Genomic DNA, 13,543 nt, shown 5'->3' with positions numbered 1-13,543 from the left:
CTGACACTTCCCACATGTACTTGAGGATTAAAGCATACAATTAATTCTTTCCTCAGTGCTGTGTTGCAATGAACTGATACTAACCTGAGATAAATTCTGCCATTTTTATGTAAACTGTTCTGAATCCTTCTGAAACGTTAAGTGCTTTGGTTTTATCTGATGACCTGATCCAGACCAGAAGAAAGTTTATTAAAGTGAAAAATTCTGTAGTTGTCTTTGCTAGGCAACAAGAGGGAATTTATGAGTAATAAACTTTTGTGTATCTGAAAGTGATCTGCTTGGGACTGTGGAAATGAATTTTCCAGATACATTTTCATTTCCTGAATACTCTGCGCCTCATGTAAATATTACTATGCCACAGTAAATTTATGGAAGAAACCACACTGAATTTGTGTAAGAAATGGAGAAAGACATTAACAGGAGATTTCTCGGGACTAGTGTGTATTTAAAATGTAATTTTCACTGCTGAATTTACAAATGGAAAAGTAACTGACCTTCTTCTGAAGGTGAACACTACAGCATATTACAGAGTACGGTATAAAACGATAACAAAGAGGTAGATTAAAACAGCTTTTGAAATGTTTGTTTGCTTAAGTAATGATGTTATTTTACGTTAGCTGAAGTACAAGGTTATCCTGCCCCTTCTTGTCTCTGTAATGCCCACGTTGATTGGTGCAGTTCAACGTCCTTGTGTTCACAAACCCTCTGAAGAGCATCTCTAACGGGTCACTGTCACTCCATTATTCTCCAGGTATTATCTAAAAAACAACATGGAGACAGAGACCTTATGCTCAGACGAGGATGCTCAGGAGCTGCTCCGGGAGAGCCAAATTTCCCTGCTCCAGCTGAGCACCATCGAGGTGGCCACCCAGCTCTCCATGAGGGACTTCGAGCTGTTCCGCAACATCGAGCCCACGGAGTACATCGATGACCTCTACAAGCTGGACTCCAAAACAGGGAACGCTCACCTGAAACAGTTCGAGGATGTCATAAACCAAGAGACCTTCTGGGTTGCCATGGAAATTTTAGCAGAGCCCAACCAGCTGAAAAGAATGAAGATTATTAAGCATTTCATTAAAATCGCTCTCCACTGTCGGGAATGCAAGAACTTCAATTCCATGTTCGCGGTTATAAGGTAAAATACTTCCCGTTTCTCAGCTCTGATTGGTGCTGTCAGAGGCAATTCTGGTAATCTGAGCTGAAAGGGAAGAAATAGGATCATCCTGGGCACATTACAGATGGATCTGGGTGGTTTTCCAGAGCCAGCCTGGTCCGAGGTGGATTGTCACCGCAGCGGTTCAGTCCCATCCAGGTGCTGGATGTGACAGTCTCTCTTTTACCTGTTACCTCCCAGGGAAAGAGAAGACTGGGACAAAGCACTGTTGGATTGATGAACCTCAGGAACCTGCCTGAGCATTGTGTCATTTTCCATGATTTTGGCACCCAATTTCCCTTCCCTTTGTCAGTCATTGTTACTTTTTTTTGAGTCGTATCTGTGATGATGAGATTACTTCATTTCTTCCTTCCATTGTAAGGACTTCCTCAAATCCGTCTTGTTTTGGCTTAATTTTCCTTTTCATTCTTTCCTGTCATCTGCTTGCTTGTCTATTTTATTTTTTCCCCTCTTCAATTGCACATTTAGACTTTCTCTTCTGATTTATCCTGAATGCTGCTACTTTAACAGCATGAGTTCAGCATTTCCTTTATTTGCAATTATCTTACACCCAGCCTTTACTTTAGGGGGAAAAAAAAGGCACTGTGATTCATCAGATAAAGATCTGGATTTGTGCTGTATCCCAGCACCATTGTTGAAAATGCCATTATAAAATATTTTCTTCCATGTCTAACCAGTTTATCAAAGGGTATTGGCTTCTGGTTAGTCATACATTAAAGAATTCATGAATTTCCTTCAAAAGGACTGGGCAGCAATTGGGGCTGGGGCTGCTCATTACATGGTGAATACACACGTGGATACTGAATCTCATTTTTATATTCTGCTCCCTAATTTCTCATGGTTTATTGTAGGTGGAGAAATGACTCTTCCTGCTTCTCAGTTAAGTCTAATCAGGCCATGACTGAAGTGGACTTTGGTCAAAAAAAAAAAAAAGGCGAATAAATTGGTTACTGTTTTACCCTTATTTCCAGAGGAATATGTTTTTCTTAGCATATGGCACAGGGGTTGTCTTTCTTGCCTTGTCCTGCACAGCAGTTTGATGCCATATGTCTCCTGAAATAGGAAGATAACCATCCTAAACTAGCATGGAAAAGAGGAGCTGTGGGCTGGCATATGTTGGATTTTTCTTGTCAGAGAAGGCTTTGTTTGGCATAGCGTGGAGAGAAATCCATATGAAAAATGAACCAAATTCAAAACAAGTTTTTTGAAGCTTTCAAAAAAAAAATCTGAAAAAATTCATCCTCAGAGGGAAGAATTTCTTCCTAAAATCTTCCCACTTCTGCTTGGGATGAGCTCTGCACTCTTCTCATTTGCTGTGCAACCATTACTTCAACTCATTCATTCTCTACCCCTTTTGTCCTTATTGTGATAACCATTTCTACAGGAGAGAAGTGGTTCTTAAACAGACATTAGTCCTATTTTACAGAGTGATTATTTTGGCAGTAATTGGAAATCTGTACCTTGTGCATAGGAAGCAGTTGTGGCTTTTACAGTCCTGTTTAACCAGCAGAGGTTTATTGTGATGAACTTGTAGTCTGGCAGCCAGCCAGCTTTACATTTAACCTTGGGAAAACTATTTTTAATCCTTAAAACAACCTTTCATTTCCTTCTGAAATGCAGCAGTTCTGACCACAGCTAACCATGAAACCTTCCTGCCTTGCAGTGGGTTAAATCTTGCACCAGTAGCTCGGCTCAGAGGCACTTGGGAAAAGTTACCCAGCAAGTATGAAAAGCACCTCAGAGACCTTCAAGATCTTTTTGATCCCTCTCGAAACATGGCAAAATACCGCAACATCCTGAGCAGCCAGAGCATGCAGCCTCCAATTATCCCACTTTTCCCTGTTGTCAAGAAGGATATCACGTTCCTGCATGAAGGTAATGTCAAACAGGGAGAACACTGAATATGCTTTAGCCCTTTCTTCAGTGCTCCTCGTGTCAACACGTGTCTCAGGAAGCTGCCACCAGTGGAATGCTTTTGATGGGTCCTTTGTAGGAGGAAAGTAAAATAGGACTCGGAATGCTGAGTGGAAGAGACTGATGCTAGACAAAAATTAAAAATTAAATGCATATTTTTAATAATTGAAAAGCAATGCTTAGACTTCATCAGCTGTCCTCAGGTTTAGGCTGGAAGCACAGGTGGGTGTGCTGGCTGGTAGTTGCACTACTTCAAATATATTCTCTCACAAAAAAAGAACTTGTTGCTGTGATGTTTCCAGGTTTTTGTTCCATGTTGTGGCTTTCAGGCAGCTCCAACACCTCCTACTCTTGCTTTCAGCATTTTCAGGAGGTTTTGTTTAGACATTTCCATTTTGTTCCGTTTACACAAAGTCCTGTTCACAAGTGGCTGAGGTGAAACATTTCCAAATATGCCCAGTTCTTGGTTGTGATGGCTCAGAACTGTTTGAACTTCTTTCCAAATGGGAATGCTGTCCACATCAGTTCTGTATTTTTATTTTAACATCATGCCAGTGAACTCGGGCATAGTTCATTTATTGCTTTTTACTCCAACTAACGCTTGTTACTTCAGAACTAGATTAACAAGGGCCAGTACAAGATACCAATACAAGGTACTGCGAGTGGGCCTGATTCCATTAGTGTTTTGCCAGAGCTTCCTGTTTTCCTGCTGTTTTGATTAAAAGTTTTGCTGATGGGAGGGCAGGGAGGGCAACATGGGGTCACTCTGAAGAATTTCTTACTCTTTTTTTTTTTTTTCTTTTCTCTTTTGTGTGTGTCTCAATTATGCAGGCAACGATTCCAAAGTGGATGGCCTGGTGAACTTCGAGAAGCTGCGGATGATTGCCAAGGAAATCCGGCAAGTTGTCCGAATGACCTCGGCAAACATGGATCCAGCCGTGATGTTCAGGCAAAGGTGTGCACTGGGAAGGGCACTGGAGGGGTCTCAGGGGGGGCTCTGGGGCTGTGTGTGCATCAGGACGTTGGTGTTCCATTGTGTGCCTCACCACTGACATTTACCACCAAACCACCATCTTTAGCAAATTATGCCACTACAGGTGATGCTTCCCAGAGCTGCTTTTAATGACTAATAAACCAAATTATTGTCTTTAAAACACACTGAAGAATGGGTTCTAATTTTAGTGATACATATTTTTGCTAAATAAAAATGTTAGTGTCAGTAGAGTTTTGAGAGATATACAATGTTAGGGGGGTATAATACCTATATATGAGAGAGATAAAAAGCACCTAAATCACCCTTATATAAATCTGAAATGTTGCTTCAAAACAAAAACCCACTGATAACATTAAAATCAAACAAAATATTTTTTTATTTGTTCTGAGCACAGCTTGTCCCACCTACATAATGTTTGATGTTCTCAGGCTTTAGCAGGTGGAGGGTGTGTTCTTGGCTTATTTTTCTTATTATTTCTTTTTATCTTGATACTGAACATCATCAGGCTCTGTGTTAACAAACTGCAGAATAAAAGCAACATAATTTCTAATCTGGTGCTGATTAGCTCTGGATTATATTTAGTGGAACTAAATGACTTCCTGCATCCGTTTTCTTCCCACTGGCTGAAGTAAAAGCATCAGCAGCTCTGCTGTGTCCGTGCTGGTCCCGTAGATCCCTGCAGGAAGGGTGCTGGTCCCCTCTCCTTGCACTTCAGTTTGCCTGAAGTAACAGGCCAGACAAAACCCCTGAGGAGGCAGTTTGGGAGGGAGTTGGGGACACTCAGGATGCAGTTTGGGGGGGGAGTTGGGGACACTCAGGATGCAGTTTGGGAGGGGAGTTGGGGACACTCAGGATGCAGTTTGGGAGGGGAGTTGGGGACACTCAGGGTGCAGTTTGGGAGGGGAGTTGGGGACACTCAGGGTGCAGTTCGGATGGGGAGTTGGGGACAAGGTCTCATGCTGAGTGGCCCCATGGTTTCTATGTCAAAAATGAGCTGCGCCCCCAGCAGTGCAGAGCTCAGAGGGGAGACAGTGGACAGATTTTGGGTGAAATGTGCTTTATCCACCCAAAATTCCAGTGCATGGGTCACCTGTGCACCAGCTGTAATTCTCTGTGATGTATGAATTGAGTGACATCTGTGCAGTGGAAGGAAACAGCACATGCAAGGATACAGAGTGTGTGTAAGAGATTGGGTTCCAGTGGTCAGGATGCACAGAGGATCATCAGCCCTGTCCTGTTTTTGTTTGCAAGGCTGACTGTCAGGAAACAGAAGTATTTTTTTTTTAAATACAGGCATTTAAAGCCAGCCTGGATGGGGCTCTGAGCAAGCTGGGGTAGTGGGAGGTGTCCCTGCCCGTGGCAGGGGCTGGAACAAAATGAGCTTTGAGGTCCCTTCCAACCCAAACCAGTCTGTGGTTCTGGGAGTCTAAAAACGGCCCAGTCGAGGTTTGGACCAACAGTAACAGATCCTTCTTAAAGTTATTTAAAGAGGGGTTTGTTTCACAGTGGAGATTCACCTTCATACTGTTGGATTGGACTTAGCAGAATTTCATTTTTAGCATAAAATTATAAAGCTGAGAAGTTGTGATTTGCTTTTCAGAAACTTTGGCATTCACAGCTGAAATCAGTCTATAAATAAATTTCCCTGATGGCCCATGCACTTTCTAAGACCTAATGAAGTCTAATCATTAAATAAATTTAGTAGTAAATAGTTACCTTTAGTATGTTTTTTTAGAATTTCAGAACAAACTTTAATGACCATAATTTAAATTATGCACACTGCCATAAACTGCTTAGGCATCTAATATTAGAGATAGTGCCAAAGATTAAAAGAAAATAATTCCATGTTTTCACATCATTTATATTCATTTTCATTGCCTCTGGTGTTTGATCTATCAGTTTGTGTTATGAAGCACCAAATAAATGCTTTTGAAGATGAAAAATTAACAAGAAAGGATGTGTATTAGTGGTAACATGAGACTTGCTCACAAGTTCTTTACTGATTAATAGAGAGCATCCAGGCTTTCAAGGTGCATTTGGCAACTGGCTTGTTTTCCAGCAAACAATCAAGAGAAAACAACATCATAAACTTGAATAGTGATGATGATTTCTCATACACTCCCAGCAGGCCTAATACAAAGAATAAATAAATTTAATCCCACTTTTTTGCAACATGGGTGAGTTGAACAGTTTTTACTCACTCCATCAAAATTGAATTTGACTTACAGAAAATAAAAAAAAATAAAAATGCAAGTTTGGTTTTTCAATTCATAGGTTAAACCTAAACAAAAAAACTGATAGATGTGCTTCCATATTAAAGTGTTTGCCAAGTCCTGCCCTTGCATTCCATGAAAACATTGTGTTATTGTTTGAGAAGAATTTTGCTGTTTAGAGATTTTTTCTTTTCTGTTCTTTCCTGTCTACATCTTTCTTCCTGACTCTCAACTGTTTTATTTTTTTCCTGTGCTTTTCTGTTCAAATACATGCTTCAATGTATATGGCTCTTGCTTACAGGAAGAAGAGGTGGAGAAGTTTGGGGTAAGTGTAGAGCTGAATGCAACTAAGATAAATAAAGATTATGCAACTCTTAACATACTGCATCCTCCTCGTTAGTGCATGCATCTGAAATACAGCATGCATTTTATTAACCCTGCAGTACATGGTTTTTTTGAAAGCAGGAATAAGGGGTTACAGCCAACGTTTTACTGCGGCTGCAAGAATTCTGAGTTGCTTTTGTGTAGTAGATAAATTGTTTGAGTTTTGGCTTTATGCATAAAAAACCCCCTGCTGTGCAGTTATATTGGAAGGCAAACTGTTTGGGGAAATAAATGAAATGAATAACTTGCTTTTTAAAGTGTGACAGAAAAGTTGAAGCCATTCTGCATTTTGAACTATGAGGACGCTTGGAATTGTGATGATGGTGTAGTAATTTCCCCCCTGAAGTTTGTGTTCAAGCAAGCTTCAAAGTAGTTATTTTTAGCATATATTTAAAATGTATCTCACATTTCCTACACCAGAATCCTCATTGATTTCCCTGGGAGTGTTGGTTGTGCAAGGACTGGATAACGAAATGACTCAAGATGAGAGTTGTGATGTTGGCTGAGGAAAGTCCTGACTGGCCCAGGGTGCTGGTTTTAAGACAACTGTCATTGTAGCCATATTTTATGTGTTATTATGTGTATTTCTGCCCATAAACTGTTACCCATGTGCCTTTGCACAGTGAGAGGGACAGTGCCAGTCAAACTGGGGTGAGCAGGTTTGGATGCTGGTCCCTGGTAGTGGTGTGGATGCCCTTGGCTGGCAGTGTTGGGTGCTCACAGGGCAGCTCATGGGGACAAACACCCAGGAGCCACAGAGCCAGTGGAATTTCCAACCCCTGGGATTGCTGTAAACATGAGGGAATTAAGGAAAAATCATTATTAAAGGAAATTGAATTAAATTACCTTAAAAAGTCAAGTACAGACTTGAAAGAAAAACAATGTTTACATAAGCAATAAAATATTTATATCATTAAAAATAAACATAATTTCTTGATCAACTTTGTCCTTATCCATAGGGGACAGGAGTGTCCTCTTGATTTGAGTAGCTGTGAACACTCCATCATGCCTTTTGCTGCTCTTTGCCTACAATAACATTACTGTTATATTAAATTAAGCTGTAAATTGCTGCCAGTTTTTAAGCTTTTGTTTTTTTTCAGATTGATTTATTTAACATCTTTGAAAATATTGCAGTCAGCTGTTTTCCACTACTTATTTTTTTAAGCTCAGTGTACTCGATTCCTTATATTTGCTCTAACAACATGTTTCATTCTGACTCCTTTGGCCATTATGGCAATTCTGTGCCTGATGTTGTTTATTCTGCCACTTGTGATTCTGTAAACACACAAGATCTTGATAACTGTCTTCACAAATACTGTAGCTTTAAAATATTCATCTGAATGTTTAAAAATCCCCACAAAACTCCAACTTTAAACAACTTTATTGACACTTTCCATTCAACTTTACATGTGACATATATACTGTGATCTCCACTTATTTAAAAATGCATCAGGACTGGTGTGGCTGTAGCACTTTTGGCAGTTGAAACAGAGGTGATGTGTGTGTTTGAGCTGTGCCCAGATCAGTTGTTTGGTCACTCATTCAGTGTGAGTGGGAGTGACTGTCAGGGAGAGTAACTCATGTTCTTTAACATTTTGGGGATGATTTATTTCTACCATAGTTGCTGATAGATGTGGGAGCTCAAAATTAGGAGTATTGAGGAGCATTGTTTTTCATAATGCAAATCTGGGCATACATATGTTATCACTGCCTTCCTCACCCTTCTTGGGAAATGTGTTTTTAGTGAGCTGCTCTTCTTTGGATGGTTTTAGTTACTTGAAGAAAGAAGTTAAGTGCATCAAATGCACTTTGTACTTGTAACAGGATTTGCCCCTTGTTTAACCCTTGTGAGAAGCCCAGTTTTCCAAGAGGATCACAGTAGTCACTCCCTTCTGTGCTCAGCTAATTGCAGGAGGTTTCTGTGTGAGCCTGATGCACGCAGTGGGCACCAAATTCCTCAAACCAACAGAGTTAATAAGTTTGTCCACTTTTACAATCTGCAGTTGAAATTATAGAATTGTTAAGGTTGGAAAAGACCTCTAAGATGGAGTCCAACCATCAGCCCAGCACCACCACCACGTTCACCACTGAACCATGTTCTCAAGTGTTTTTTGAACATTTCCTGGGGTGGTGACTCCACCACTGCCCTGGGCAGCCTGTTCCAGGGCTTGACAACCTTTTCCATGAAGAAATATTTCCTAATACCTAATTTAATTCTTGTCTTGCACAACTTGAGGCCGTTTCCTCTCGTCCTGTCAGCTCTGGGTCCTGCAGCACCAGCCTGTGGTTTGTTAGTGGAGCTGAATGGGTTCTGTGCAGAGCATTGCACCTCGTCCTTCCCAGTTCCACATTTCCATGTGCAATCCTGTTCTAGACCCAAATTGCCACTCTCAGTTTACCAGAATATTTTAAGACAAGTGTTGTTTTACTGCTGTTCATCTTTTTAACTCATTTGCATCAGCATGCACTAGCCCTAACTGAAGATTATTGGTATTAATCTGCTTTGGCCTGTGCTACTGTAGCTCTTCAGTGCTGTTGAGAACTGAACCTTTACTGCTTTGCTCTTCTGTTTTGCAGGTCTCTGAGCCAGGGCAGCACGAACTCCAACATGCTGGATGTGCAGGGAGGTGCCCACAAGAAGCGTGCCCGCCGCAGCTCGCTGCTCAACGCCAAGAAGCTCTACGAGGACGCGCAGATGGCCAGGAAGGTGAAGCAGTACCTGTCCAACCTCAACGTGGAGACAGACGAGGAGAAGATCCAGATATTGTCACTCCAGTGTGAGCCTGCCTACAGCACTTGTAAGTACAGTTCCTTCTCTAGAAATACTCGTTTAAACTCTTTCTCCAAGGACAAAATACTTCAGTGAGTTCTGGTTTGTCAGTTCGTGTGCTGAGGGCTTCAGCAAGGCAGCATTTGTGTTCAGGTCTTGGTTGAGCTCAAAAAACCTCCGTGATGGTTTTTCTTCTGCCCTTTAGTTCCTAAGCTGTGTGTCTTTCCATCAGTCTGGCAGGAAATTCAATAGTACATCAGCTCAGTTCTTGCCCCGCCGTCCTTGTACAGAATTAGGAAGGATAGAAGTAACATTTACCATATGAACAGCAAGAAAATGAAAAGAGACAAAATCAATATAGAAACTGCAATGGATTTCAGCTTAGAATAAATGAAGATTGTTGAGAAGCAGAAGTTAGGTCAATATTGACTGATGGGTTTGATGTGGTTTGACAGGCAAAAATTGAGGGCTACAGCAGGACAGCTCCCTTGATTTGAATTCCTGTCAAGCAAGCTGTTGTCTGACCTGGTGTCTTACACAGTTCAGTAAATTCTTACTTAGAAATGAGACATTATAATTGCATTTTATTTTGATACTTAAAATTTTTCCTTAAATGTTAGAAAGGAAAACAAAGGTTAAATGGATATACAAATAAATATGTAATAGAGTGGTGTATTATTAGAAGTACCTTTTTGAAAACTGGGAAAGAATCCCCCAACCCCAAAAAACACAGGTAATTCTGGGAGAAAGGATGGAGGAGCCCTGTGGAGCATGAGGGAGCTGCCAGCCCCTTGTGGTTCTAATTCTGGTGGAGAGAGCACTGAGCTGCTCCCAGGGATGTTCCTCCACACTGGGTTGGATTACCCACGTTTAAATTTTGACCAAGGAACTTTGACTCAGGCAGCCTGGCACAGGGCTTTGCCATTTGTTTCTGGGCAAAGAGGGTTTTTTGCACATGCCCAGGAAAGCAGGGGTTCAGTCTCAACTCTTCCCTCCCTAATAAGCTCCCAACCTTGCTTACAGAGGGAATGAGCATCAGTGATGCTGCAATCCAGAGTTTTCCAAGGGAATATAAGGAGAAGTTGGATGGCCTTAACTTCAGAGCTTATGAATTGATTAAATCAGAAGCTGAAGCAGTGCCCTGTGCTGTAAATCACTTGTGCCACCTAGTGAAACGTTAATGCCAACTGCAAAACAACCTGGTTTTGAAGGAGATGCTGCTCCTTATGTACAAACATCTAAAATACAGGCTTGTGGAAATAAATAACATTTTATTGTCTTTTGATTAAGTACCTCAATGGCACTTCAAAGAATTTAGGGGTATTTTTACAGCCGTTCCACACAACAGCATCTTCAGTATGATGAGATGGGTGTGCTTGGAATAGAAATGGTTTCAAATGCATTTTACCCTCTTTATACAGTGGTTCCTTTCTCTGGATGGTTGTGCTGTAATAATCCTGCCGTTCAAAGTGCAAGATATTTATCTGCAGTTTTTCCCTGACAGTGACAAAGAATTTAAGTGAGAGAAGAGGAGGGAAATCCTCCGAAATGTCTCCAGTGCCCATGAGGTCAATTGGCCAAACCACGAAAGCCCATCAGCATCAACAGAACAGAATGAGTCAAGTTCTTCAGGTGCCAACTGTGAATTTGTACCCCAGCAGGAAAAAGGGGCTGACGAAGGATCACGTCACATTCAGTGAGTATCCAGTTTGAGATGGGAGTAAATAGGACAGAGGAGCTGTTTGTAGCTGGGTGCTTTATGTGAGATACTATTGTGCTTAATTTCATTAATTCACTCTAAAATAGCTGGTGCATATTACTGTGTTTTAAGAGAGCATGCTGTCTGCTTAGTCATTTGCACAGTCTTAAAGAACTTTCCTTAAAACAGTTAACAGTGAGGTGCTGTCTCCAAATACACTCTTGCTTAATGAAGTCTAATATATTTAGGTGAAATCACTGAAACAAATCACAGACATTTAATATTTTAACCTATGGGACACCATTATAACAACAAATGATATTATGGTCAAACGGAGCAACAGATATTATTAGTTGCTCCTAGTAAATGTTATTTTTTTTCTGTCTCTAACTTTGCTAGTTGGAAAGCAGTATATTATGTATTGAAAAGCTTTTAACCTATTTACATAACTGTTGTATTATTTAAAAGCCACAGTTCTGGGTTATTAAATAGTTAACTGCAGTCAGTAAATGATATGAAATGATTTTATGGTACATTGGGCATCAATATCCTTTAAAATATCTCTGGAAAACAGTATATTGCAGCACATAAAATACTCTTTCCAGTTAGTATTTATTTCAGGTCTCCTCTGGAAAGCCTGTGCAGTTTGAAATGTTCCAGAAACTTTGCTCAGAGGTGTTTCTTCATTCCCATGTTTTGTTCCGTATTAATCTAACAAATTACTGACAACTTGAATTAACTCCTCAGCACTGTGTTCTCTGCAAGGTGGTCTGAGAGTGAGCAAGAAATACCAAATCCTCAGTGGGACACTGGTTTTGCTAAACTGTCCAGGCTGTGGGTGGTGCCCACGAGTGTTGACTCGAGAACTCCTGCTTGTGAAGATCCTGAGCTGACCTGTTGGCTGTGACACACGTGGCTTTTAACACAGTCCCAGCAGTGCACTGGGCAAGGATTCCCTCCAGGCTTTATCCTTCACACAGTTTTTTTGTTACAGAGTCCTTTGCCAAAACCACAGCCAGTGTCTCCGTTGCAGTGGTTCCTGTTAGGACCTGGATGTTTCAACACACTGGAGATGAGCAGCCAGCAGTGGCCACAGCTGCTCTGATCTAAATTTAAATTTAAATGGAGACTGCCTCCACATGCAGAATCCTCTGAGCATCTGCTCCTCTCTTTGCTGAATACTCTGATCATTCAACATGGTGTTATTTGTAGTTTAAAGAGATAGCAGTAGCTCAAAAGAAGAGCAGTACCAGTAACTGGTTCCATTGTTTTCACAGGTACAGGCTCCCCACAGAAGTCATTAAGCTTGTCTGAGGAAGTAAGTAGTAAGAAACAAACAGATGACACCATGTCCATGGCATCTTCTTTGCACTCCAGCCCTCCTGCTTCTCCTCAGGGCTCCCCACGCAAAGGTAGGTGAGCTGTGGGGATGGTCCTGCTGTGTGTGAGCCCAGGAGCTCCAGCCTGGGCTGAACTGAAACCAGGGTGGGCACTGGCAGCAGTATTTGTTGATAATGGCATATAAGAGCAACAGTAGTTTAGAATGTTCATGTCAAGAATAGAATCATGTCTTTCTATGAGTAGACGTGATTTTCCAGTGTATTTATACGTTTTGGCCTTGAAAGTCACTTACTATTTAAAAAAGGGAACAATTGTTTTCTTAAAATATTGCCTAAATGCTTCTGACAGAATTCCCAAGTGCTGACACCTGCCATCATGTCAGTTCAGATTTAGGTGGCCACTTAAAAAGATGGGATTCACAAACCTGGGGATTTCTTGAAGATGACAGTGTTGCACAGAAACTGCAGCTGTCGAGACAACTCCTGGTCTTGCCCAAGGTAGCTGGAATATCCATCTCATCCAGGTGATGAGATGGAGCTGGAGATAGAATGGTGTCAGAGTTCCCCAGGGCCTGTGGTTTAGGTTGCTGCAGAAGTAGTGGATCCACCTAAATCCTCGAGTTGCTGTTCATGTTTTTTGTTCTTGTGCACAGGGCTTTGTGTACATCCCTGTCTCTCATGATGCCCTGAGAATCCCTTTATTTTTGATGTCTTCGTCTTAAAAGACCTGCATCACTTCATCATTAGTCAACCTTGGATGGGAATTCATTTGAAATCTCTTAGGAGCACTCTGTAGTCAGCCCAGGTGGTCGGTGTTGGATGGTGTAAGGCCTCTCTCCCTCCCTTCTGTGCTGCTTTGACTCACTGACAGCCCAAAGCCCCCGCGTTGGCATGGCATGGCATGGGGACCTGCTGCATCTCCTCACCCTTTTCAGGGGGAGATCAGGCTGGTCCATCCACTTCTGCCTTCACAAGATCCTGTTGCCTTTAGGAGAATGCCACTTATTTTACTTAAACACAGCATACCTATAAAAAGCTCAATTACTTGGGTTGCA

At 41.4% G+C, this 13,543-nt stretch overlaps 1 protein-coding gene across 6 annotated transcripts in view; it reads left to right on the top strand.

The window, feature by feature from the left end:
• The window catches only part of RAPGEF6 (Rap guanine nucleotide exchange factor 6), a 117,131-nt gene that overhangs the window by 89,086 nt on the left and 14,502 nt on the right, over window positions 1–13,543 (top strand). For 3 of the 6 annotated variants that reach the window (XR_003527608.1, XM_027643093.1, XM_027643092.1), the window contains 7 exons: window positions 752–1,135; window positions 2,838–3,049; window positions 3,920–4,043; window positions 6,597–6,620; window positions 9,257–9,477; window positions 10,954–11,145; window positions 12,426–12,560. Coding sequence is in view for 4 of the 6 variants with exons in the window: in XM_027643093.1 (XP_027498894.1) it covers window positions 752–1,135; window positions 2,838–3,049; window positions 3,920–4,043; window positions 6,597–6,620; window positions 9,257–9,477; window positions 10,954–11,145; window positions 12,426–12,560 (1,292 nt within the window). In the remaining 2 variants the exon portion in view is untranslated. The remainder of the gene's footprint in view (window positions 1–751; window positions 1,136–2,837; window positions 3,050–3,919; window positions 4,044–6,596; window positions 6,621–9,256; window positions 9,478–10,953; window positions 11,146–12,425; window positions 12,561–13,543) is intronic. The other 3 variants (XR_003527610.1, XM_027643095.1, XM_027643094.1) reach the window with 1 other exon arrangement.

This window comes from Corapipo altera, unplaced genomic scaffold (assembly GCF_003945725.1).
Source record: "Corapipo altera isolate COAL_440 unplaced genomic scaffold, ASM394572v1 75, whole genome shotgun sequence".
NCBI classification, from domain to species: domain Eukaryota; kingdom Metazoa; phylum Chordata; class Aves; order Passeriformes; family Pipridae; genus Corapipo; species Corapipo altera.
Note: the sequence above shows the minus strand (reverse complement) of the source record. Positions and strands in the feature narration are given on the sequence as shown.